Source organism: Falco punctatus (genome assembly GCF_963210335.1).
Source record: "Falco punctatus genome assembly, chromosome: 1".
Taxonomy (NCBI): Eukaryota; Metazoa; Chordata; class Aves; order Falconiformes; family Falconidae; genus Falco; species Falco punctatus.
In genome coordinates, this window is record NC_137580.1 from 100,024,528 (window position 1) to 100,050,843 (window position 26,316).

At 44.2% G+C, this 26,316-nt stretch overlaps 1 protein-coding gene across 4 annotated transcripts in view; it reads right to left on the reverse strand.

Moving 5' to 3' along the window:
- The window catches only part of MORC2 (MORC family CW-type zinc finger 2), a 49,104-nt gene that overhangs the window by 14,512 nt on the left and 8,276 nt on the right, over window positions 1-26,316 (reverse strand). For all 4 annotated transcript variants that reach the window (XM_080395871.1, XM_080395869.1, XM_080395868.1 and 1 more), the window contains exons 4-11: window positions 25,913-25,981; window positions 16,924-17,014; window positions 15,261-15,369; window positions 13,795-13,954; window positions 13,602-13,713; window positions 11,710-11,835; window positions 6,324-6,403; window positions 167-249 (exon numbers count right to left, since the gene is read on the reverse strand). In XM_080395871.1, the coding sequence (XP_080251997.1) occupies window positions 167-249; window positions 6,324-6,403; window positions 11,710-11,835; window positions 13,602-13,713; window positions 13,795-13,954; window positions 15,261-15,369; window positions 16,924-17,014; window positions 25,913-25,952 (801 nt within the window). In that variant the 5' untranslated portion in view covers window positions 25,953-25,981. The remainder of the gene's footprint in view (window positions 1-166; window positions 250-6,323; window positions 6,404-11,709; window positions 11,836-13,601; window positions 13,714-13,794; window positions 13,955-15,260; window positions 15,370-16,923; window positions 17,015-25,912; window positions 25,982-26,316) is intronic.

Below are 26,316 nucleotides of genomic sequence, written 5' to 3' on the forward strand. Positions count from 1 at the left end.
AATTCACCACTGACTGAAGTTGCCACCTGCTTAACCTACACACCAGGTGCTACCACTGGGTGCTGACCAGCCAGCACTGCTCCCAAGCTGGCGTTGCTCCAAAGGCACCACTCTGAACCATCCCTCAGTGCCTAAATGTGACATGCTGCCGAAGCACAAGGCTCACCCTGGACTCCCACGTAAGATCACCTCCTAGGCGCAGCTCAAGGGCACGGGCTTTACTCTCCGCCTCACGAGCCTTCTCCTCCGCTGAAACACACAGGGGGAAAGAATGTTGTCAACTGTTCAGTAAAGACAGTGTATCGTAAAGCATTCACCTGAGGAGACTGATTTCCAGAGAGGCTTTGCTGCACTGACATGTACAAACGTACAAAGGTAACCCAAAAAGGTACAAAATAGAACCTTATATATGAGCGGGCGACACCAACACGCCATCTTAAACTTGCTCAGAGGTCACAGTCAACACTGTCATAACAGCAGATCTAAACTCTGCAAAAGCATGTTTAAAGGAAAGATCCAGGAGAAGCTAGTAAGGAACTCGAAAGAGTGAGGATGCAAGTGGCCCTGCCTCCTCTGTCCAGAAGCATGAAGGCAGAGAAAGGCTCTCACAATACAAAGACCTAGTTCAGGCTTGAAAAGGAGTCAGAAAGGTCATTTTCTTGCAGAGATGAAGGGAAAGGACTACTCTCAGACATGCTTTTATCTTTGGTAACTGCTAAATTTTGCCTGGAAAAAGACAAATCTGTGCTACACATAAAACAGGACAGTGTTCTGAAAACCTATCACTACACCTGATCTTTGCCCGCACCAAGTTTACCACTTAAAAGAAACTCCCCTTTTTGCTTCTCTCCCAGGCTATTACCAAGACTGCCTGGCAATAGGTATACATCACCCTAGTATTGCTTAAGATTCATTCAATAAATTTAATTTTCAGCAAGGAGGTCCCTTCCTAAAATTGAGACGCAATGGGCTTTGGTAAATTAGCACCATGTGTCTTGCACCTGTATGCTCTCCAAAAGCACACTGGCTCATGTTCCCTTTCAGGTCAGAAGCCTGTTCTGCTCACAGCAGTACAAGAACTAGATGGATGAGTAATCTTGCTCCATCCCACAGGCTACGGCAGGGGTCCTCAAACTACAGCCCACGGGCCAGATACAGCCCCGCAGGGTCCTCAATCTGGCCCCCGGTATTTACAGACTCCCCCCGCCGGGGGCTGGGGGCGGAAACCAAGCAGCCGCAGATGACCTCCTGCCACTTCATCTACGTGCTGGCCCCCTGTTTAAAAAGTTTGAGGACCCCTGGGCTACGGGGTCCACAGGGGTAAACACTGTCTGGCAAGTAATGTCCTGCTTGAGCAGCGAAAGCCAGAACTGCAGCTGCCACCTGCAAGCACCTGCCTTGGGCACGTGTGCTGCAGATGCAGCCCTGCGCTGCAATGCTCTCCGCACTCACTTCTGAAACAGGAAGCAGCAACATGGCAGCTTTCATGAACTGCAAAGATTTCTAACAGAAATAGACTGCTATAAATAAAGTATGAACAGAAATGTTTACATGCAAGATGACTAGAAGAAACAATAACGCATGGGTTAAAAGGCTGGCATGTGCTGACAGGCACAGACATGATTTGTGTCACAACTTGTGCCATTATCCATCATATATGAGAAGTTCTGACAGTCTGGTGAAGTCCCCACTGACTGGAAAAGGGGAAACAACGCCTATTTTTAAAAAGGGGAAAACGTAAGACTCTGAGAACTACAGGCTGTTCAGTCTCACCACCGTGGCTTGGTAAGATCATGGAGCAGATCCTCCTGGAAACTGTGCTAAGGCGCATGAAAAATAAGGAGGCAACAGGTGACAGCCAACATGGCTTCATTAAGGGCAAACCATGCCTGACGAATCTGGTGGCCTTCTACAACAGGGTTACAGCATTGGTGGATAAGGGAAGACCAACTGATGTCATCTACCTGGACTTGTGCAAAGTATTTGACACTGTCTTGCATGAGATCCTTAGCTCTAAATTGGAGACATGGATTTGACAGATGGACCACTCGGTGGATAAGGAATTGGCTGGACAGTTACACTCAAAGAGTTGCAGTCAACAACTCAACAGCCAAGTGGAGATCCGTGATGAGCAGCGCTCCTATGGGGTCAGTATTGGGACTGGTGCTGTTTAACATTTTTGTTGGCAACATGGACAGTGGGATCAAGTGCACCCCCAGCAAGTTTGCTGACAACACCAAGCGTGTGTGGTCAACATGCTTGAGGGACGGGATGCCATCCAGAGGGACCCTGACAGGCTTGAAAGGTGGGCCCTTGCGAACCTCAGAAAGTTCAACAAGGCCAAGTGCATGGTCTTGAACATGGGTTGGGGCAATACCAAGCACAAATACACGCTGGGATGAGAATGGATTGAAAGCAGCCCTGCAGAGGACTTGGGCATGCTAGTGGACAAGAAACTCAACATGACCCAGCAATGTGCACTTGCAGCCCAGAAAGCCAACCATGTCCTGGGCTGCATCCCCAGCAGCGTGGCCAGCAGGGCGAGGGAGGGGATGCTGCCCCTCTGCTCTGCTCTCGTGAGACCCCGCCTGCAGCGCTGCGCCCAGCTCTGGGGTCCCCAACATCAGAAGGGCAGGAGTGAGTCCAGAGGTGGGACACATATCAGAGGGCTGGAGCCCCCCTCCTGTGGGGACAGGCTGAGAGCTGGGGCGGTTCACCCTGCAGAAGAGAAGGCTGCGGGGAGACCTTGGAGCAGCCTGCCAGTGCCTGACGGGGGCTTACAAGAAAGCTGGAGAGACTTTTTATGATGGTTTGTAGTTACAGGACAAGAGGCAATGGCTTTAGCCTGAAAGAGGATCGACATAGACTGACCATAAGGAAGAAATGTTTTACAGTGAGGGCATCGAGGCGCTGGCCCAGGCTGCCCAGGGCAGCTGTGGGTGCCCCATCCCTGGCTGGGCTCAAGGCCAGGCTGGACGGGGCTGGGAGCAGCCTGGGCTGGTGTAAGGTGTCCCTGCCCACGGCAGGGGGTGGGAACTGGGTGGTCTTTAGGGTCCCTTCTAGCCCACACTGTTCCATGATTCTATGATTTTGGAAATACAACTGGAACGCAGTGAGGGATGGTGTGGCTTACACCAAGGCAAGCAGCAGGCCTGCACCCCCACAGCCGGCAGGCAGCAGCATGGCTGCAGCACACCCTAGGAGCTATCTCCCTCCATGCTCTCCCAACAGGCAGACAAACTGCAGCTGTGAGACACCCAAAACAAGGAAATACAACAGTGGAGGAGTGACCTTGCTTAAGGTTTATGGAGGATGAGGTAAGCAAGAAGATGGCAGGATAGCAACTGGCTCTCAGAAATTACCAAGCACCTCCCCAAAAAGCAGCCCTCAGTTGCCAGCCAGAAGGAATCCAGATGCTGTAGCCAGTGTTTGATAACCTGTATCCACCGTCCCCCATGCCATCCATGGTCAGCGTTACTTGGGAAATGCAGATTTTTGGTGTGTGCAGGTACAGAAATGCAACTGCGCACAGTCAACTTACACTATTACAGTAAAAATCACTTTTCCTTTCAAGGCAGTGTTCTATTTGAGTTTTTTTCCACCAGTTCCCACAGCAGCATGCTCTGAGGTTCACAGCAGCTTACCAAGCAAGTCACAGCACAACTGCACTGTGCGACGGACTTCATCATCAAGAGTCAGCTTGGCTAAACGTGAAAACACAGGAGTTTGGAGACTCTTTAAAACACTTGGTCCATTTAAATTGAAGCTTGTACCATAGGAGCTGGTAGGCTAAATGCAACTGTGTCTGGAGGGAAGAACACAGCAGTGACCCACAAAAGGCACAGGTTAAACTTGCTCTGCTAACACAATGATAACTGAGAGGGCATGGCTGACAGGGAACAACTCAGAGTCTGAGGGCTGAGGCTCTAATGGGCAAAATGCATGCCCTCAGCAGGACAATGAGCATACAGCAGCTAGAATCCACATTCATGTCCTCCCAGGGGACGGTACTGGACATACCCACGGTACTGCCAAGCAAGTCACTGGACACCCTAAAATACTCTGGACGAACATCCAGTGCAGAACATAGCTCTTAATGGCTTTCAGTGCTGGACACCCATGTAAATCTTCACCTTTTCTGTTTGTTTGCTTTTCAGTCTTTGTAAGAGGATTTCTTGAAACTAAACAATGGCAATACCAAGATGCCTTGGTGCAGCATTCAGTCTTGGTTCAGAAACAGATGGAACGCAGCTGATGACTTTCACAACTACCTTGCCCAGGAATGGTACTTTTTTGAGTCCATCTGCTCACTTAGGGATCTGGACGCTACAGCTTATCACATGAGGCAGGAAGTCAGTTTCCAGGGAATGAAGAGTGGCCTCTCTTCATCTTAAAAAATACGTATGTCTTCACGCTTGAACCATGGCTCTTTCTGGCTATGCCCAAGCCATTTCACCAATAGTCACAGCTGCCCATACATCTTTTTTTTTCCCCTTTTCTTTGCCCCTTCCCCTGCCACAGGTATTTTTCAGTTATCATAAGTTTTGGTTCAACAAGCTCATAAGCTACTTCCAGAGACTTATCAATCCCTCAGTAGAGTTCTACAGTATGGTGGATTCCAACAGATCCCTGGCAGGCAGCCATGGCATATTGGAACTGTGGTTACATCAGCTGAGACCCACAAACTCTCACAACGCACCCCTAGTTTTGAAAGAGAAAACTAAATCATTCCCTGGAGATGATGCCTCCAAAAAGTGGTGTGCACCCTCAAGAGAAAGCATATGCTGGAGATGACAAGAAATTAATCTTTGCTATCAACAGCCGAACAAGAGAACTTGGTTGTTACAGATTAAATTCATTTTCCTAGAAGCAAAGAAACGACATCTGTGCCATTGAAGCTGAGGTCAATGCTACAAAAACATTTTATTCCTGGAGGCTTCATGTGACCAAATCTTGCAGAAAACAGTCTGAGGTCTGCTGTGAGTTTTTGCCACCATGTTCAAAGCCATTTGCTCAGCACCCACTTCACCACCGGAGGCAGTGGGCTAGCTTTGGAGATGAAGATGAGTTTATGTTTCCATGCCAATGGTACCTGTTCTTACTTAGCACTGGCACACCGAATGACAGTGGTGTTCTCTGTCAAATCATTAAAGCTCACCTTGTAAGCATCACAAAGGCCTCATGGACTGCTGCAAGAAAGAAGACTCTCTAAATCATGCTATTTGCACCTTCTTGAAAGGCAATGCAAGTGTGTGCTGAATGCCTGCTTTGGCTATAGGACTTAATCTAAAAAATAAATTCATCTATGAGGACTGAGGCACAGGATAAAATCTGGTTAAACTTCATAGTTTCAAGTCTATCTTGTGAGGCTGTACTTCATAAAGGAGGAACAGGGAACATAGCAATTTACACAATTTAATTTTTCTGCTTTGCTTTGGGCAGGGTCAAAATCACACTGCCCTTAATGACTGCACAGGCTGAATGTTGCACCATCACTTGTAGAGCTGACCTGCACACACATACATATGTGCCTGGAGTAGCTCTTACACAGGGAGAGGACACATGCCTCTGATTATTTATGAAGGAGAATTGTGAAACCTATCAGAAGATACGGGTCAACATGTCTTACAACTTCCAAGATTCATCCTTCACTACAGCGTTTCCCCATCAGGGGTTACTGAGACCACTTTGTATGGTAAATTTGTGCAAATTTAATGAAGTTATACGCTATATTTGTATGTCTATACAATTTCTATATGCTGACTATCCAAATGTCAAATTGGGTTTCTCCTGAGAACTACAAGACTTCATAGGAAGGGAAGACTAGATGGACAAAAGGCAAGTCCTGAAGGTGAGAAAGACCCAAGAAACAAACCAGGACTCCCCTATACACCCAGACCCATCACTTTACATCAAGCGACAGAATAAAAATCTGTTTTTTGAACAACTGCCTCAACAGGAAAGGAGCAGAAGGAGAACAGGACCAAAAGCTAATGATATGCAAAAGGTGGGAGCAGAACTGCAGGGTAACAGTGTGACGGTTTAGCCAGGCTTCTGATGGAGAAAAGGGTGGACAGCTGTGACTCTAAGGGTTATTCTGTACATGTATTTCCCAGAGGAAGTGGTCTTAGGGAACAATGCATTCCTTCCATTACATGGAAGTAAGTCTGGGTCATCTACAGTCGGTCTAATAACAAATTTCTTGAGCAATCATAATGACCACAGAAGCAAGCATTTTCAGGTCATAATCAGCAAGGCAGACTCTTTCAGTCCTTTCCTTCACTACAGTAAAATGAGGATGCATGCATACCCCGAAGACTCACCTATCCTCGCCATGTGCTCTGCTTTCTTCACCTCTTGCTCTGCACGGGTCTTGAAACGGTTTGAAGTATACTTGTACATCCTGTGATAATCAAAACTTATTAATCAGCAAGCTCAGCAGTAAGGTCAAACCATAGTTTCATCACTGTATGAGAGAATAAGGTGTCCGCTTACTACTCTACTCTTCTCGATAGATTCAATATACAGAAAAGGAGGTATACATATCAGGAACTGGGCGTTTTTGGATGCAGTTATGCAAAAAATTTTAAGTCAAAGATGCTTTAATAGTAGCTACAACCACAATACCCTCTTCTGCTTTAACCAGCAGGGGCAAAATATATCCATATTCTTGGAGGAAATACCAAAGTTTACAGGAATAACTTCTTCAGAAGTAGAAAGGAGGAGTGAATACATATGGAAAGCTTCTCAAAAATCTCCCACTACTGATAAACAACCCTTCTTTTCTCCTGCAAACAGCTGTCCACAGGTGCAGTCTGACAGTGCCCACCTCCATGCAGGGCTAGCTGAAAGCCTCTAAGTAGCAGAGCAACTCTCTGAATGGAGCTTCAAGTTTCATTTGTAAGCTCTCACGACATTTCTGTATGCTACACATCTGACTCACAACTTTGTAAACTGTGCTTGAGCTGTAGTGGCTTGTTTCACCTTCCCTATATCATAATATGCCAAATGCCGATCACAGTCTGATTGCTACAGAGCCTGTCACCTCTGTGCAGAGGCACATAATTGGGGAAGAGATGACAACACCAAGAAGGATGATCAGAGCCTGCAGGAACTCAAACTGCCTTAAGACACAAGGTTTTGGATGTATTGAGAGGAAAATCCCATCCCAAATAACTTTTTCATGAAAAAATAAGCCTCTTCAGCATTTACCAAAGCCAAAGCCACTAGAAATGCCGTTTTTACAGAGAGAGGCAGAAACACATAATGATGTAAGACTTGATTGACCAACTCATTAACTAATGTAGGAGGAAACACGTTTATATCCCAGTGAGAGACAAGGTACCCTGAAATAACAGATAATCTATCAGGATCCATGAGAAATCACCTTGCACAGATGAAAAATTTCATTTAGGTATGTTTCTGTGGGTGAGCACACATGGATGTTGATACTGATGTCAGAAGCAATTTCACCAACAGAAATCCCTTTGTCTCAGATCCAGAAAATTCACGCCACAAGCACAGTCCACTTAAATACAACTCTGTGTTTACTAAACTGATTTTCTGCTATTCAAAAGGATCTTTTCACTGGGGAAAAAGCAGGCAAGTGCTAACTCTTCCAGAAATCACCGAGTAACCACGTTACGAGATGCAGACTCAGGTTTTTGGTGGTGCCATCTCCTCAAATCTACTTAAGGGCAATTAAAGCTACCTGGGGCCAAGAGAAAGAACACATTCTGAAAACCAGACTGCTTTCAACACAGTGGCATAATTAAATTACCTCATCCACATCCCGCCTGACTTTACTGACAAAAAAAAAACCCCAAAAAACAGCAGAATGAAGCTGAATTATCTTAACATGCCCAGCTTGTGAGGCAAGGCAGTACCTGAAGGGGACCTTATGGACAGCACTCCCTTTGCAACAGGGTGCAGTGCAAGCAATTGTAGGGTGTCCCAGACAGGCATCATGAGCCATCGCCATGCCTGCCCTCCTGTTTCTTTTCCAACACCAAAAGACTTCAGCCATAGCCAGGAAAACCTCTATTGAAGTGTCCTGGAACAGCCCCATCTAGCAAAGACATACAGAAACAGGTCAGACAGGCAACAAGTCCACAGGACGGAATAGTAAAACACCCTCTCCCAGCTTTCAGATGTTCATTACAACTGCCATGGAGTGCCCTCATGAAAGGACACCCTTGCACGTGGCCTGGTTACTTCTGTCTGTATGGCCCACACTGCTAAGCAAGCTCAAAAAGTTACTGTGGAAAGGAACAGATGGAAGCAATCCTTCAGGAGACAAAAACCATTCCCAGGGAGGCTGGTACCATGGTATCACACCTGCAAACACTGGCAAAGGATCTGCACAAACCCAGCCTGCCCCTGGAACGTCACAGGCTCCAGAAAGGCGTGGAGAAGCTTCTACCCACAGAAACACAGCTTCCAGAAAGGGCAGGTGACCAAAGGAAAATGAGTGCCCTACCCAGGAGACAAGCTGTTATTCCTGACAAACAGTAGAACAGCTGCAAAATCTCAGTTTTCAGTAGAGGCACTTCAATACCCTGAACTTCCATTCTTTGTTCTCTAACACCAATACATTAACCTGCAGACAAGCCACTGCACAAGCTTTTCCTTCAGAGAAGGTGGCAATCTGCCTTACAGCCCTACTGTAGGAGGGGAGCCACCACCTCCTGAAGGCAATACTCCTGAACAGATCTTGAAAGCAGACCAGAGGGCAGAGAGACAAGCCAATGGCTGCACCTACCAATGCCCAACATAAGGCATGAAAGCATCACTTCAAACAGAAAGACATCAGGCCCAAAGTTCACCAAGAAGTACGTAAAAAGACCACAATCAGGAGATATTTGTCAGCTCATCATCAGATAATTCCTTGCCCTTTGCATGCCTGGCTGGCTTATAACAGACTTTCTTAAAAAAACCAAACAATATGGATGCACAGAGGTGTCTCCATACTGACAGATGAATGGCATTCCCTTACAGTAGTTCACTGACCTTTACCAGGAGGATATGAATAAAATCAAAAACTGTTTATGTTCAGTCATCATGACACTTTCCCAAACACTAGCAAAGAGCCTTAAATACATACCACATGCAGCATACCATCCACTTGGGCTGTAAGAGAGGAGAACCTTCACTGCCTGCTACCCATTCCTTTCGTGGACCAGGAAAATTCAACAGTTACCTGGCCTAGGCTACTGAGGCTCTGCAAAAAACCAGCTGTGTTGAAGAGCTGAGCATTGCTGCTGTATCAGTTGTCCTCTAAAGAAACACCTCTAATGGTGGTACACTTCTCCCGTGCACCCCCATACAAACTGGAGTCCCTGGTCAAGTGCAGTGGAATAGTATTAACCTGCAGCGCCCTCAAAGCCCAGCAGCTACATGGGGATGTGTGAGCTCTGGCTCCAACTCTAAAGGGAAAATCCAGGGCATAAGCAATACTTTTCAGCAGGTTCAGGGAGAAGATTCTCAGCAGGTTCTGTAGCAGAAGAGTAAGTCCACTCTCAGAATGGACTGATTTACTGGTTTTCCCTTGGGAAGGAGCCACCCAGGGCAGGCTAAGCTCTGCTCAGGTGTCTGAAGGTAAAAGATCGAGTTTCCACAACCAGGGCACAGTGTAGGCACCTACCCCAAGGGCTATGCTGGCTCTTAGAACCCACAGTGAAGGCTTCAATGGCTCGTCCCAATGGCCACACAGCTTCTGGAGCCCAAATCTGGCATCAGGAGTCTGAGACCAGAAGGAAGCAGTCTGGACACTCTCCAGAAAGACCCAGTAAGGCTACAATGATTGCCTCGAGTCCAGGAAGGGCTACACTGTGCTCTACAGGAAGGCCTTGTTTGCACAGTCTTTACTACTCTGCTGCAGAAGTGAGGATTTTAAATGTAAATTGCTTTTACAGTGTTGGGGAATTTTTATTGGCCTACCACCATAAGCAGATCTACAAGGAGTCTGCAAACATGCAGCACAAGCAGATTTCTTAGATACTCCTGCACCAGCACTGATCCTATGAGTGTCAGTATGGAGCACACCTTAGTCCCCCAGCACCAGTACCAGCTCCATTTACCACAACTGTCCCCTGAGCATTGGCATGAGACAATATTGCAGCATTTCTCATCTCATCAGCCAGTGTAACCCTCCTTCTGTGGCTGGGCCTTCCTGCCCTCCAAGCCAGACCATTTATTGGTCATGAATTATCATTGCTGATCAGTTATAGTTCGAATTTCCCCTTCTACAGCTGCAGCTATTCCCTAAAACCAATGAAAAGCTGATACAGAATTGGTGATAGGGATCCAGAAGAGCTGCTGTCTAAATTGTCTGAAAACACAGCCTCTTTTCAACAGAAAACAGTCCTATGGTATAGAACAAAATTCTCATACCCCTCCCCAGGCATCAACTACTGACCACTTGGAATAGAAGATAATGAGGCAGATGAACACATGGGGTGACCTAGTCCATGTCGTATTATCATGACAATGCTAGCACTATCAGCAGTGTTGGCATTCTGCCTTTGAGTCTTGTAAGAAGATGGTTTCTGATGAGATAAAAACCTGTGCCCTCCTCCTCTGCTTTTTCTCCATAGTACTTCTGCTGGACTGTGGCATAAAAGGAAGCAGCACATGGCACTCACATGTAAGTAAAACCCAGTCAGAAATTCAGATTCTCTACCCAGCAAATCAGGATTTTCAGTGGCAAGTCAAGCGGTACCTCCTGACTGCCTTCTACAATGAAATGACTGGCTTGGTCAACAAGGGAAGAGCAATGGATGTAATCTCTCTTGACTTTAAGCAAGTTTCTGACACCATTTCACACATTTTCATTTAATAAGCTGAAGAAGTATGAGCTTGACAGACAAACCATGCTGGAAGTTGAAAACTGGCCAGGCTCTTAGGGCAGCAATCAGTGGTGTGATATCAGATTGTGGTTAGTAAAAGAATCTGCTGGGTTGATAGCAGGCCCATACTATTGAAAGACTACTGCAATCTGAAATGCTATATTAAAACAATCCACAAATATTCTATAAAACTACTACTATTTTATTAAGACAAACCATGTTAAAGTATCTAGAATGCAGCCTGTGTGCTCCTAAAGACAGAAGAACACTATTGCCTCAAGCAGATTTAAATACATGTTTTTCTTTCCCCTCCCACCCTTACAACCTTTTCTAGTTCCTGCTAAACCAACTGGCAGCACACCTCAGCTCATTTCACATTTTTTGTTTAAGGGAATTTAAAAGGAAGACAGGGAAAGGTATTTCCAAATCTCTATTCCAACCCAGATCAGCTACACATAAAAGTTAATTTTCAAAGCAACTGTTTCAAAGTGCTCAGTCTAGTTTCTTTTCAGTAATAACTCTAACACCTACCATACCTATTTCCTTGTCCTACTTAAAAAAGTTACCCAACAGTTTTGTATGGTTATGGCATTTTGAACAACAGGTATCTTCATTGCTTTGTTTGCTCTGAAAGGGGGTAATATTGCACAAATTACTCATTCAATTTTCAAAGGCTTAGATTTTCTACTACCTACCTCTTTTTCCACAATGTCAATCCCACATCCCATTCTATTACGATCTGTTTCTGTTGCTTTAACATGGAATTATGCAGGATACACCTGGACAGCAAAATGCTAAACCTCTTCTGTAAGGAAAATCCAAAAGGTCCCACACATTTGCGGAATTTGCGTCCAACACTCACCTTGGTTTGTACAGGCAGCATGAAAGTCGTTTGGTTTGTACTTTGTGTCCATTTATGAAGATCCTCATCCTGGGATCAATATAAAGCACAGCAGCATAGGCACGGAATGAGCGGCGCTCAGGCTTTCTGCAAGAGAGGGATGCTTACAGAGACTGAGCAGTTTGTTTAGCATTTCCTGGTAGGACTACCAGCTCCCAGTCTGGCCGACATAGCCCAGAGATGACTCCACCAATTCACCCCCTGAGTAATCAGTGTCTCTTCAGTCAGTGCTCCTCTTGGAGTCTCTTTCAGTCTGTGTTCTGCTTCCTCTTTCCTTCACAGTTTTTCCCCCTTCATTCCCCTCCAATTAAGAAGAGCCATTACATACTACTGTCACAGAGCCTCCTCCCCCATCCAAACCAAATGAAGAAATTTCTCCATGGACAAAGCTTCTAAGACTCTAATTTCCCAGTAAACTGCTACCTAGGAGCCAAGGGACCAACAGAAGCACCTCCCCACACTTCTCTGTACTACCCCTGATGTATTTTAAGCACCTACAGCAGGATTCACACCTCGTGCAACTGTTAATTTTACCATCTCCACTCACAGCCATCTACTTCAAAACACACCAAAGAGACAATCTTCTGCAAAAAACCTAGGTAAAAGGGAAGACCTTTCTATTTTAATTACCGTGCAGCTACACTGAGTGAGGCTTTTCTTTTAATTTTTTTCTACCAATGTCTTCTACAGACATTTTCTATTGAGCTGTACATTTTAAATACTGTTACAAAACACTGATGCACATATTACTGTAGCATGAGAAGGATGTTTTGTATACAGCTGAATAATAAAGGTCAAACCCATAAACTGGACCACTTAACACTGTGTGCCCCACTTGCTAGTGCGTTCTGTTGCCCTTCGGTTAGTCAGGAGTAGGCTCTGACAGAAACTGCACTCATCACACACAGAAATGGTATCACAAGGTCAGGAGGAAGAAGCTCTTTCCAGTGATCAATGATAATCACGAGAGCTCACCAGCAGGCACCAAAGAAACTGAGAAGCCTGTAAAATCCATGGAGATCCCCAAGTAGTTTGCTGCGTCTGTGTTCTCCATAGCATCAAGCTAATACAACAGAAATAGCGAGGTTTACAGTGTTCGAAACTGTATTTCTAGAGGAAATTCAAGCGCTTCAGGGTAGAAGCATGTAATCTCATAAAAAAGGTGAAGCATGCTAGTTGTGCCCATGGAGTTCTGGGGTTTAATAAAGCATCTGGCTCAATTCTGCTCAGTTTTTCCTTTTCAGGCTACAAGAGAACAACTCAGCAAACACCCAGCTCTCCCTGAACAGGACCCTCTGCTCCTCCAGCTGCCCTCTGAGTACATCCTTCCTCCTCTGCAGGGAAGAAGTCCAGGAGCTGAGGAGCTGTCCCTGCTCCCAGAAAGACATGGCGATACATCCCACCTGCACCCACCCATACCATTCACTCATGGAGGATGAACTTTGCATTTTGACAGCATTAATTTAATCACAAAGCTGAGTATCAGTTTGAGAACTGCACAGACTCATGGACGGCTGTCATTCCAACAGATACATCTTTGTTGAGCGGAGAAAATTAAACTTATAGCTTAGGGCTCCTTTGTTTTAAGGTCCTTAAAGAAGGGTGTTGAGTTTGCTGCTTTGACTAAGCTGAGACAAGCCAATGCAGGCATTCACATCAAACACTACCATAACCCACGCAGGCCATTTACATGCATGAATTCCAACTGCTAAAGAACAAGCTAAAGATTTTCTGAATTCTCCAGTTTCCCATAGAAAGGGAAGCTTTTAAAAAGCACATGCACACAGTATATAGCCAAACCCTACACATAATTTAATCTGAGCCCAAGAGCCTGTAACACCTATCACACTTACGTTCCTTCTGGAGGTGTTTCTGCCATCTGAATGTCTCGGGGATCAGAAGTCACATCCAGCTCTGGCTCTCCATTATCCATTAGTTTGAGGTTAAAGATGATCACCAGGGTGCCTGAGCAAGTAACAAGTTGATCAGGTGAATCCCAGCCAAACCCCAAACACCTTGGCTGTAACCAGCATCGTCCATACGTACCTTTCTCACCACGTATCTTACTAAACTGCTCCATCACTTCCTGTTCTGATTTGAAAGGTGAATACTTATAAATTAGCTCCGTCTCAATAGCAAACTTCTCCATGTTGTCAGTCACAGACTCCCGGCTTCGTGCGTTCCAGGTTGGCAGGGGAACAATAACCTGCACATCACAACGTACCAAAAGCAACTCAGGCTCACCGACTCTAGTCAGCCCCTTCTGCACATCATAGAGAGACTTACCCCTTCCGACAGCCCCCTAAGTCACTGCAAGAGTCCTTTCTAGCTTTTCAGTGGTTTGCAATTCTGTCAAATGCTCAAGGAACCCTCTCTGCCAGCCTCCGCGCTGCCTTCCCACAACATCTAGTCTTACACTGCACCATTCCCAAATAACCTGTATGGTACTGCCTACTCACACACTCAATGTCATTTTTTCCCCCTCCTTTTGTAACAATTGTCATAACACTAAAAAAACACCCGGACATCGCTTCTTTAAAACTGTCAACCTCTGTGCTTAACTTCTCTCTTGAACTCAAATATCCGTCACTCATATTTATCCTGAACTCACTATTATTTTTATAGGATTCTAGCAAGGTTATTGGTGTTTTATGTCATATAGAACAAAACCAAAGAATTATAGACTGAAGCTGCCTATTAAGGACAGGGACTCTTGTCCTCACTTTAAAATTGAGGTTAAGCCAAAATTTCTGTCTCCAGAGCCACTGTGGGAACTGTATCGCTGTTCCCAGTTTGCTTCAACCATCAGCTGGCCACTAGCAAGCATTGCTCCCTCAGCAGCTTCTTTGTAGAGATCCCTCATTATCACAATGGAAAATGCTTTCTTAGATACTATCCCAGTGCAAATGCAAAACTTTTCACTATTGGCTTTGCCTGGAAAATGCTTGTACTCAAGCACAAAAATACTTCCATGTTAAGAGTCTGGATACAGAACAACAATGCCTGAATTATCTATTAAGATATAAAAAATTTCAATAGGTAGAACCACACTGATTATTTTATTTAAAAGAAAATAAGGATCCAAAAGAAGAGACATGCCTGGAGTTTATGACCTACGAGTAGCAACTTCAATCACACCTTTAATTCTTTACAGAAAATCAAATCAAAGCAATAAATTTAAATACATCTCAAATTCAAATTTTGTGGGAAAAGGAAACTGCAGGAAGTCTGGGCTTGTCCTGAACTCAGCATAAGCAACTTTAAGCGATTGTCACAAGCCCTTCAAACTTGTAGTTTAGAGAGACTTCTCAAAGAGAATTAAAACCAAAAGGAAAAAATCTTTGATGACTTTGCAGAACCTACACAATTGTATCGCTGAGAGAAAACCATACACTGATGCAACCACAGTGGCAACTGGCACTGACATAGACTCTTCTCCTGTGAGAGCTGGGGAAGTTCAGTTGAGAGAGCATTCACCATTATTAATTCATTATGACAAAGTACATGCAAACCTCATCAATGCCTTCTTCCTCATGGAACGTCCGTGACAAGAGAAGGCAAGTCATGGTGTTGTTTTTCTTTGTGAACAGGATAAAATCCTTCCCAATCCGCATGGAACCCCTGGAAAGATTTCAGGCTGCATGTTACACCTGATGCACAACACTTTCTAGAAAGCAGACCACATTGCTGAGTTTTCTTGCCATTATGTTCAACTATAAGATGCCAAAACCAGGTAAGGCAGAAGAAGAGGGCCTAAACAGCAACCACCATTTCTAACTGAACATCACATTCCTTTCAAAAGGCATCTCACTCTGGACAATTTCATAACATTTCAAAACATTTAACACTAGTCACAATTAAAAGGTGCAGAAGTACAGTGCAGCGTTCCAGGCTCACACCATGTAGAAAGTTTAAAAATACCAACAAAGTTGGCTTTTTTCTAAATCTAAAAAAAATTACTAAGGTGAGATGTGACAATAGCCTTCAAATATATGAGCAGGAATGTGAGTGAGAAAGCAAATGCACACTTAATTTTGCTGTACACAGAATGAATAGCAGCAGACAAGTTTCTGGGAGACAGACAATTTATTTTCCAATGTCTCACTTGAAAGATTCACTGACACTTCGGCTAGTGCAACTTAGCAGCTAGTTGTCATGAAAAGGGACAGTCCCATCTTCCTCCCCACTCTTCTAACCCAACTCATCCAAAAAACTTTAACAGAGAAAAGTTAACATTGCATTAAAAGCAGGGTTAGCGTTCTGTCAGTTCAGTTTTCTTTAATTGGCTTAATTCAATACCAAAGCCCACCTTTTGCACGTTTAGGCTTTAGTCTGTATTTCTCAGCTGTCATACAGTATGCTTCTTGCTCAAGGTTAAGAAGGGCAGAGATCTGTCCTAGAAGTGCACAGGAAGGATCTGGGATCTGTTCTGCACTGAAGCTGGATCAATAGTATCTCAGGATCCCTCACATCCCCTTTTTTTCTTTCCCCTAGATAATAGAGGCGCACAGATTTCCCTGTAGGTTGCACATAAATAATCAAGCCACATGGAACAACGTAAAGGAGAACAGCCAGTCAGAGCAAGCCACAAAAGCCCTTTAACTTTCTCAAAGACATCAGTTCACCACAGCACACACCCTTCTCTTTCCTAGCAAATCCACTTCAACCAGTAAGATCTCCTTTCGTCTCTGTTCCTCTGCCACTTAATCCCACTCCTTTCATTCCTTCCATCATTCCCTGTCTTCTCCATGCATTTGTTTGATTTAAGAGAAACAGAAAAGGTTTAAATCCATCTGACTTGCACCAGACAACCTTCCTACTGAGAGGCTGCAGCACTATTTTGCTCCAATTTTACCATCTGGCTGCCATAGCCATATTAAGGTTCTGTTTCCTGCTCTTTCATTTTTTTTCCCCAGCTCTTATCTGTATCCTCTGCATCATGCAAACACAATGGCAAAACACTGTAATCAGCTTTGGACAGACTTCTCAATCACTGAAGAACTACAGCAGATGTTCACAGAGTTCCTGGCTACCAAACCATGGTATCTTTATTTAGACTTCATCTGCTTCTTTTTTTTTTCTGGAAAAAAAGATATATACCTCCCAGCAAAAAATACATTTACTATCTCAACCCTAACCTCCATAATCTAAGGAGGCTGGCCTTGTTATACGTACGATTTCAAGCCATTCCCATACTGCCCAATTTGAGTTGACTCAGGTGATCGCTTGGCTGATTTACCGAATTGGATAACACTGGCAGCTTCATCTAGAAGGAGAGACAGGGAACAAAAAAAGATTTTAATATACAGATGCACACACATATCTTTTCACTACTTATTCACCACTGTAATTAGCACAAATACTATAGCATGGAAGAGGCCAGAAGCCCAAGCCAAGGTCTCATCCTGAAGCTCCACCATACAGGCCTGTAAGATACACACTGTTCAATTGCATTTACATTATCAAAAGCTTTGTACAGATGCCATCATGCTGACAAAAAGAGTTTCAAGTTCCAGACTAGTCCAGTGCCCTGTACGAAGACATTTATAATAATAAAAAAAAAAATGTCCACAAGATGATCTGTTGTGTCCACTGCAATTATCAACGTGCTCATAAACCAAAACACACCCTGGGACACTGCAGGTCTGCTGCACTGCTGACACCACAGATTCAAAACTATTGGCACTAGAGCTTAAGTCATTACTGCAAAAAAGGTCTTGAATTTGGGATAAACATTACTTTTTCTTCATGGCATTGAACCGAACGCTGTGATTAATGAATACACCAATAAGACAAAAGCTAATTTTTGCAGAAGATTGCTGGACTACTGACAGCAGGACAACTGTGGACAAAAAGGCAGTACTATCAAGTACCACAGCAATTAATGGCGTATTTTATTAGCAGAGGACAAAATTAGATGATGGCTCTACAGTTGACACAGTCTGTCATTTTTAGTCCAAGCCTTTCTATTGTTCAAGGCATAAAGCCTTTTAATATCATCCGTAAGACAGAACAATTCCTCTCCCTTCCCCCAAGAGATAGCAATCATTTCACCATGGAGTTTGCTGGGAGAAATGAAATGCAATTCCAGACAAGGAACACAAAGTGCCTTAACAGGAAGGCTAACAACAATTACAGTCCTCAAATGCGTACACAAGCTGTGAGCACAGGACATCACTCACGCCACCAGCCAGCTATGCGGAGGCTGAGCCGGTAGAAAAGCTGGATTTAAGCATACAGGAGACTCACCCCGCTCCACTAGTGCGGAGTTTTTACAGTAAGACGTTCAGCACTAAACCACTGGTCTAACACAGAATCACTGAGGTGGGTGTCAGAATGCCCTTTTCCATTGAAATGACACTCAGATTTAAAGCCACAAATTACAAGGGTGAAAACACAGGAGAACAACTGTGCAAGCACCTCGCTGCCTCAATTCAGTATGTTCATAACAGAGGTCTATAACTATTTCAAACCTAACCTTTCACTGCATGGCAGCACCTCTTCCTTTCCTTCAACCTACTATAGTGTTCTCTAGCTAAACAAAGTAAATGTTAGATTCCTTCATATTTGAGATCTGGGTAAGGATATTGATGATGATAACAGTATTATTCCTACTACTGTGTCAGTTTTAAAGCCTGGTCAGAAAAGGGGTGGGGTTGAGAAGGCTAGTGGAACCCTTCTGCTATACAAAAAGTTGTATCAGCAACTGGTTTTAAGAAAACTTTGAGAAGCCTAAAAAGGGTAAATTGTCCAAAGCAATTCCTCTCTCAGAAATGGTGACCATATGGTTTATCACTCAATGTTAGACGTCCGAAAGCACCCTATAAAGATTCTTCTTTCTGGGCAGAGGGACAAAGATGATGCTGAGCAGAGGGGACTACTTGGGATCATCTCTGTCTGCTCCAGGCTTGTGGTCTTTGGAAGAGATTTAATCCTTACCTCCTCCCAAGAATCAAGGTACAAACAAATTTTTTCCAGCTGTTTTGAGTTAGCACTCTGGAGGGAATTTCACTTAAGGCTATTTTAGTCACACCGTTTTCATTTTGTAGTGTCTGAGTTACTGATTTTAAAAAAACCCAAACTCCCTGGCAACAAAAATGGGGGGTGATGTGTTCTATGCCAAACAGACAAGAGAAAAAACAATCTGAAGGAATTTGCCCCAAGATGGCAGATTGATCTTCAGAGCCCAAGAAAAGGAATCAAGGGCACAGATAAAACTTCTCCTGGTCAGAAACATCAGATGCCTGGGATGAAGAACTGGGAGGCAGAGCTGTTTAATCCCTGACTGTTGGTCCTCCAGGACAGCAACAGAGCATCCTCCTGAGCGACAGCCAGGCTGCTGCAGCACAGGCTGGCTGACACACAACACACTGCTGACAGTCCTGCAGGCAGCTGCCCGCTCCCCCACTATGGGTCACAAAATAGCCACTGAAGTCACCTGGCTTCACCCATCCAGGAGAGTCCTCTCTTTATTTTCAAGTTCTCCAGCTCAGAATACACTAGAGGAGTCCCGATTCAAGTACAGAAAATTATCCCTCCTGCCACACCAGGAGTACTGTGTCCAGTTCTGGTCTCCTCAATTCAAGAAAGATGCAGACAGACTGGACAGGGTCCAAAGGAGACGATCAAATGTGCGAAGAACCTGCCCTATGCAAAAAGACTGAAGGAGCTAGGTCTCTTCTTGGAGAAAAGAGGAGTCTGGGGGAATCTCATCACAGTATTCCAGTACTTACAGGGTGGCTACAAAGCGGATGAAGGCTCTCCCTTCACAAGGAGCCACACGGAAAAGACAAGGGGCAACGGGTACAAGTTGCACTGGGAGAGGTTTCAACTCAATATAAGAAAGAAAAATTACAGAGTGAGAACAATCAATCACAAACCTCACCAGGGACGTGGTAGAGTTGCCATCGCTGGAGGTTTTCAAGATGAGATGGGACAGGGTACAAAATCATCTCATCTAGGCTCCCTTTCTGACGAAAGGTTGGAACAGATGATCTTTGAGGTCCCTTCCAACCTGGGCTGTTCTATGGTTCTGATTCTAAAATGCAGCTTAAAGACTTTTCTTCAATCCTTGAAGAACACAATTACAGATCACTTCCTAAATTAAGTTGTTATACTTTTTCAACCCACAAGTTGATTCATTAAATTCATGCAGCACCTTCAGAGCCCAAGCAGCAGATAAAATTCTCAAGCCTAAGTATCCTCAGTAGTGATACCACTGACAGCATAGAAAATCCCGACCTAAGATGTGCTGCATGAGATCTGTTGTTTGTTTTTCTAACTGACTCCTATTTAGTTCCTTATGAAAAAGCCAAACTTCTGGACCTAATATCTCCCTATGGGACACAATACTTTTATAGAAAAGACCAGTACTGCAGCCTCACTGAATCCTCAGATCTTTTGATAACATGACTTTACTACATAAGATGTTTGCAGCTTGAATACAAACCTATTTTAATTTTCAAACCACACAATCCTTAGTGACCATTAAGAGAGCCAATGCAGCAAGTTCTCAATGGAACTGTAGTAGGAGTTACTTGACAAACACGACTAGTTTTTAGAAATGCTAATCACTTATACTTTCCGCTAATTTTAGTTGAGGAGCTGCCATTTGGCTTGACGCTCAGGAGCTATCAGAGGACTCAAATTTGGCCTATTGCCTTGCCTTGCTATACTCTCCTCTGTTTTCACAGCTTACCAGACAGATCTAGCTGTCCAACACAGGACAAGACCAATGAGAGAACAGCAACAGGACAGAGTAACACAGAGGATGTGTTAATGGAACTGTTCATTTAAGCCATTCAGCTCTTCCCTCTGTGTGAAAGCACCCAGAGATACCTGGATTCGTTTACTCATGCTCCCAGATGATGTCTCACCCAGCCTTCTAAGCTGTCCTTTCAGTGTGCTCAGGAAGATCATGTTAGTTGGGGCTCCAAGAGCACTACAGCAAGTCACCTAGTTATTCTTTTCAATGTCAGCTTTATGTACAATAAAAATAATCCTTAATTAAAACTATTATGCAGAAAAAGAAAACATTCCCAAGCTCTGATCTCTGTGAAAGGAAGGTCTGTATGGATGTTGATGCTGTTTTCAAAATAAGAAGGGAGAAAAGTCCAATAAAAGGTTTTCTGCTGATATCTCCTAAAATCAACTTTCAGATAAGAGATCTTCAAGATGTTTTTAAACTGGTAGATCCTGCATTATGGGAAATCAAAACTCAAACCCCTACAGCCAGAGACAGAAACAGAGAGAGGCCCATGTAGGGAGTTAGAATTACAGACTCTCCCCAGCCAATTTTGTCCATGTTGACAGGCAAACAGTACAGGAAATCAAGTTTCTACCTGGCTGCCCTTGGTCAAGTGACATACTGTCCTGATTTTGGCTGTGATAGAATTAGTTTTCTTCTTAGTAGCCAGTGCAGTGCTGTGTTTTGGATTTGGTGTAAAAACAATGTTGATGGCACATGGATGGTTTCAGTTGTTGCTGGGTGGTGTTTTACTAGGTCAAGGACCTTCTAGTTTTTTGGGCCCTGCCAGAAGAGGGCTGGAGGGCCACAGGGAGCTGGGAGCGGACACAGCCAGGACAGCTGACCCAAACTAGCCAACTAGCCAGAGAGGTATTCCACACCATGGGACATCATACTTGGTACATAAACTAGGGGGTGGGCGTGGGGTGGCTGGAGCTGCCGATTGCTGCTCAGGGACTGTCTGGGCATCGGTCAGTGGGTGGTGAGCAGTTGGTACATCACCCGTTTTATTTTCTCCCTTCCCTTTGGATTTCATTCCTCTCCCCTTCTCCCTCCTTTTCATTATAACTGTTATTGTTATTATTTTGTCCTCCTCGGTTTATTTTATCTCGTTTATTAAATTGTTCTTATCTCAACCCTCAAGTTTTACATTCCTTCTCAATTCTCCTCCCCACCCCTCTGAGTGAGAGGGTAGCGAGCTAGCAGCTGCGTGGCACTTAACTACCAGCTGGGGTTAAACCATGACACTTTCAAATGCATATCAAGCTTACTATGACAACTGAGTGTTAAAAGTCATGCATCTGCATCAAAACAACGTCTCAGACTACTGAAAATTAAGAAGTAATTTTTTTTGAAAGTACTAAACAAAGTTGTATACAGGTTTTACATTCTGAAAAGCAATGTCCTGGAAAGGGGAAAAGAGAACTTCATAGCCTATTTAAAATTAGTTAAAAAAATGTTTTTTTTCATACACAGAATGAACCACACTGATGCAAGCATCCAGACAGGCAAATGACAGAAATTATATGATATTTGATGTATATGATGTATAGTGCTACAACCCACAGTACATGCCAATCTCCTTTACAGAGTAACTCAGACTACTAAACTCAGGATAAGATCCTTCAAGATTTAGCAGAAAGATCAGTCAAAAGAAGCAACTTAATACTTAGGCAACACTTAAATCCCACTTTGTCACAAAATCAATAACATGGGAGAAATAACAGCATAAAAGCTGCTGTTAGACTCTGCAGCATTAGAACAGACATTAGTCACCTTCCACTCTTGATCCAGAGAGAAACATGTAGTTTTCAAGACATGCAGCAAAGGTTGTATTTCTTTCCCCTGATCCAAAGGCTTGTGAGAAGGCCACAGTTAAGCCTCTGAACTTGTTTTATGGATGAGGCTTAATTGCTTCCTTCAGTTCCACTGGTGGACAGAAAAGCACTCTCAGAAGACCTGTTTAGCATCATTAATTGCATTCCTGAGAATATACAGAAAGCATCTAGAGCTCAAAATAAATTCCTTCATGCAGGTCTCAAACCTTTATATCAAAAATGTTAATGTATTTTTATAGCATTAATAAACAGAATTAAACTTTGTACTGGTTTTGGCTTGGATAGAGTTAAATTTCTTCACAGTAGCTTGTACATGGCTGTGTTTTGGATTTGTGTTGTAAACAGCATTGATAACACAGGGATGTTTTAGTTACTGACGACCAGCACTTACACAGAGTCAGAGCCATGTCTGCTCCTCACCCCACCCCAGCAAGCAGTCTGGGGGGCAAAAAGAGCTGGGAGGGGATACAGCCAGGATGCCCGACCCCAACTGACCCAAGGGATAGTCCAGACCATATAACGTCAGGCTCAGCAATAAAAGCTGGGGGTAAAGAATGAGGAAGGGGGGGACATTCAGACTGATTGAGTTTGTCTTCCCAAGTAACAGTTACAACTGATGGAGCCCTGCTCTCCTGGGGACAGCTGAGCACCTGCCTGCCAATGGGAAGCAGTGAATGAATTCCTTGTTTTGCTTTGATTGTGTGCACAGCTTTTGCTTTTCCTAATAAATTGTCTTTATCTCAACCCATGAGTTTTCTCACTTTTACCCTTCCAGTTCTCTCTCCCATCCCAGTGGAGGACTGAGCGAGCCGCTGTTTCCGGCTGGGGTTAAACCACGACAACCCTTTTTGGCGCCCAACATGGAGCTCAAAGGGTTTGAGATTATGACAGATTTGATTGCATATGCTAGATAGTAGCTGAACAGCAATAACCAGTATAAACTCTAACTGGCAGGCTCCTCTGCTTGCCTTACTGTATGGTAGAATCTAGTGCTTGTTAGCGGCTGCCTTTTGCTTTCATTGCTTGCTGTACTGCTTATAATCTGACTCTGCTGTGCCTGGGAACATTTTGACAACAGCAGTGCTGATATGCCTGGGCTGGCAGATGGCCAGGGCATGGCTGCTGTTCCTATGCTGCTATACTGGACAGGCTGGAACTCCAGCGTGAACCTGAATCGAAGGGACTCTGACCTGTGCATGAGTCCACACAGAAGCAGAACACCCCGAAGCGTCTGCGGTCATGGACAAGTCCATGCCGGAGTAAGTACATCTCAAAGTGTCTGTGGCCATGGTTATGTCTGTGCTGCAGCAGGTATACTTCTGAAGGAATTGTGACCTGAGGATAAATCCGTGCTGCAGCAAGTACAGCTTGAAGCATCAGTGGCTGTGAATGAGGTCATGCTGGAATACCTCAAAGCTACAGATAAGCCCACAACAGAGCAGGTACACCCCTGGAGGAACTGTGGCCATGGATAAGGCCACGTTGGAGCAGGTACCTTCCTGAAGGAACTGTCGCTGAAGGCAAGGCCACGCTGGAGCAGGAGTATCTCTGAAGGCATTGTGGCCCATGGATAAGACTGTGCTGGAGCACATGCACCTCAAAGCAACTGTGGCTGTGGATAAGCCTACACCACAGCAGGTATGCCCCTGAAGAGACTCATAGATAAGGCTCCACTTGGAGCAGTTACAACCCTCAGGGACTGCAGTCCATGGATAAATCCAAGCTGAAGCAGGGGCAAGGGGAGTTCATTGCAATGTTAAACCCTATGACCTGGCCCAAAGGGACCGGGGTAAAGACTGTAATGGAAATACCTTTAAATTGTTGTAACACATGATTTGAGTTACATGTCATGCAATTACTATAGTAGGAACCACCAAGAAGCAGTGCAAATGCAGCAGTGACCTGACCTGGGCTTCGGTGCCCACTAACTCCATGTAACACACTACCTCTTGTGTCCTGAGCAATCACTGTAACAGATCGAGCCCAAATTCATGGACTAAATGAACTCAGTGGGCATTTGTGGACATTTATGGACATTTAACAGACATTTCACAGGGGTGGTCCATATACTAAGGGAATGATATCTGTGTATATATCAAAGAATGTGAAGAGGGAGGGAGTGGTTAATGAGGATGTATTGGATAATATGTGACCTGAGCATGATGTAAATGGTATGGAATAAGGGGTTGAGAATGTACTGGTCTGGGCTGGAATAGAGTTAAATTTCTTCACAGTAGCTTGTACATGGCTGTGTTTTGGATTTGTGTTGTAAACAGCATTGATAACACAGGGATGTTTTAGTTACTGACGACCAGCACTTACACAGAGTCAGAGCCATGTCTGCTCCTCACCCCACCCCAGCAAGCAGTCTGGGGGGCAAAAAGAGCTGGGAGGGGATACAGCCAGGATGCCCGACCCCAACTGACCCAAGGGATAGTCCAGACCATATAACGTCAGGCTCAGCAATAAAAGCTGGGGGTAAAGAATGAGGAAGGGGGGGACATTCAGACTGATTGAGTTTGTCTTCCCAAGTAACAGTTACAACTGATGGAGCCCTGCTCTCCTGGGGATAGCTGAGCACCTGCCTGCCAATGGGAAGCAGTGAATGAATTCCTTGTTTTGCTTTGATTGTGTGCACAGCTTTTGCTTTTCCTAATAAATTGTCTTTATCTCAACCCATGAGTTTTCTCACTTTTACCCTTCCAGTTCTCTCCCCCATCCCAGTGGAGGGCTGAGTGAGCAGCTGTGTGGGGCTTAGTTGCCTGCATTAAACCACAACAATACCACAGGATCTTAAAGTACCGAGGGATCAGAACAAAAATGTTAGCCAATGCTTATTTACCCATCTGCCCCACCTTCTCCAAAACCTTCCAATTAAACCCGACTTTTCTGCCCAGTAGAGAGCTCCTCACAGGATTTACCCAACTTTAAGACAGAAAGAAAGTGTCATGGCTTGACAGTGCTGTTCAATGATGTTAAAGCAAAGCAAGAAGGTTCTTCTCCTGCTAGGTACAACATGGATTTACATCAATTCTTATGACAAGGCAGAATTACATTTCTTACATTCTTCTCACACTTAAAAAGTGTCCTAAAATCTTAGGAGATTTTATATTGTAAAGTATTGATTTCAATCACAATGCCAATGATGAAAAAAAGGCAAAATGCTTTCAAAGCTTTCCGTTTCAGCCATGGCACACTTTTTTATTAGAGCGGAAATACACTAACTGCTTGGGAACCTCTAATGGGACAATGGCTTATGTCCATCAAAGCTTGTGTGTGTTCCCTTTTCTGGCTACACTATTCTCCCTCCATCCCCAAGGCCAACTTTGGTGCACTGGAAGACCACAGGCCAGGCTGACTGAACTCTACAATGGAGCAAAACAGTTTTCTTTTGGCCAGATTAGTTTTCTGCAACTGAACAGGTGATATATGATACAGTGTGAAAGAGCCAGTGGAGAGGCAGGAACATGTATCCAGGCACGGAACATGCCCCTTTCAACAGAACCAAGTTGTTAATTCAGCTTAAGCCATAACATGAAACCTCAGCTTGAAAATGCAAGTGTAACTTCCTGTCACTTACTTGAATCCATTCCCGTTCCATCATCCAAAAAACATAGCATGAATCCACCTCGTAGGTCTTCCCGTCGCTCTACAAGAGAGGAGTTATTCACTACTCCCACAAGCAAAAGTTGAAAGTTCCATAAAATGGAATCAGGGTTCATGACAGAAGTAACACAACAAAGAGGACTTTCACAACCCCAATATGGCTAAGCTGTAAGAAGAAGCACCAGATTTTTGTTACAGAATAACTAGAATTTCTCCTGTACTTTAATCTGTATCTAAGTATATGCTACAAGAGTATATTGTAAAAGCAGGTTTCTTCAGCATCCAGTATAAACAACTACTCACTTTACCAGACCTCAGCTGAAGGCTGATCTAAGTGCTTGCCCAAGTTATTTGTAAAGGTACTATTTTTTGAAAGAC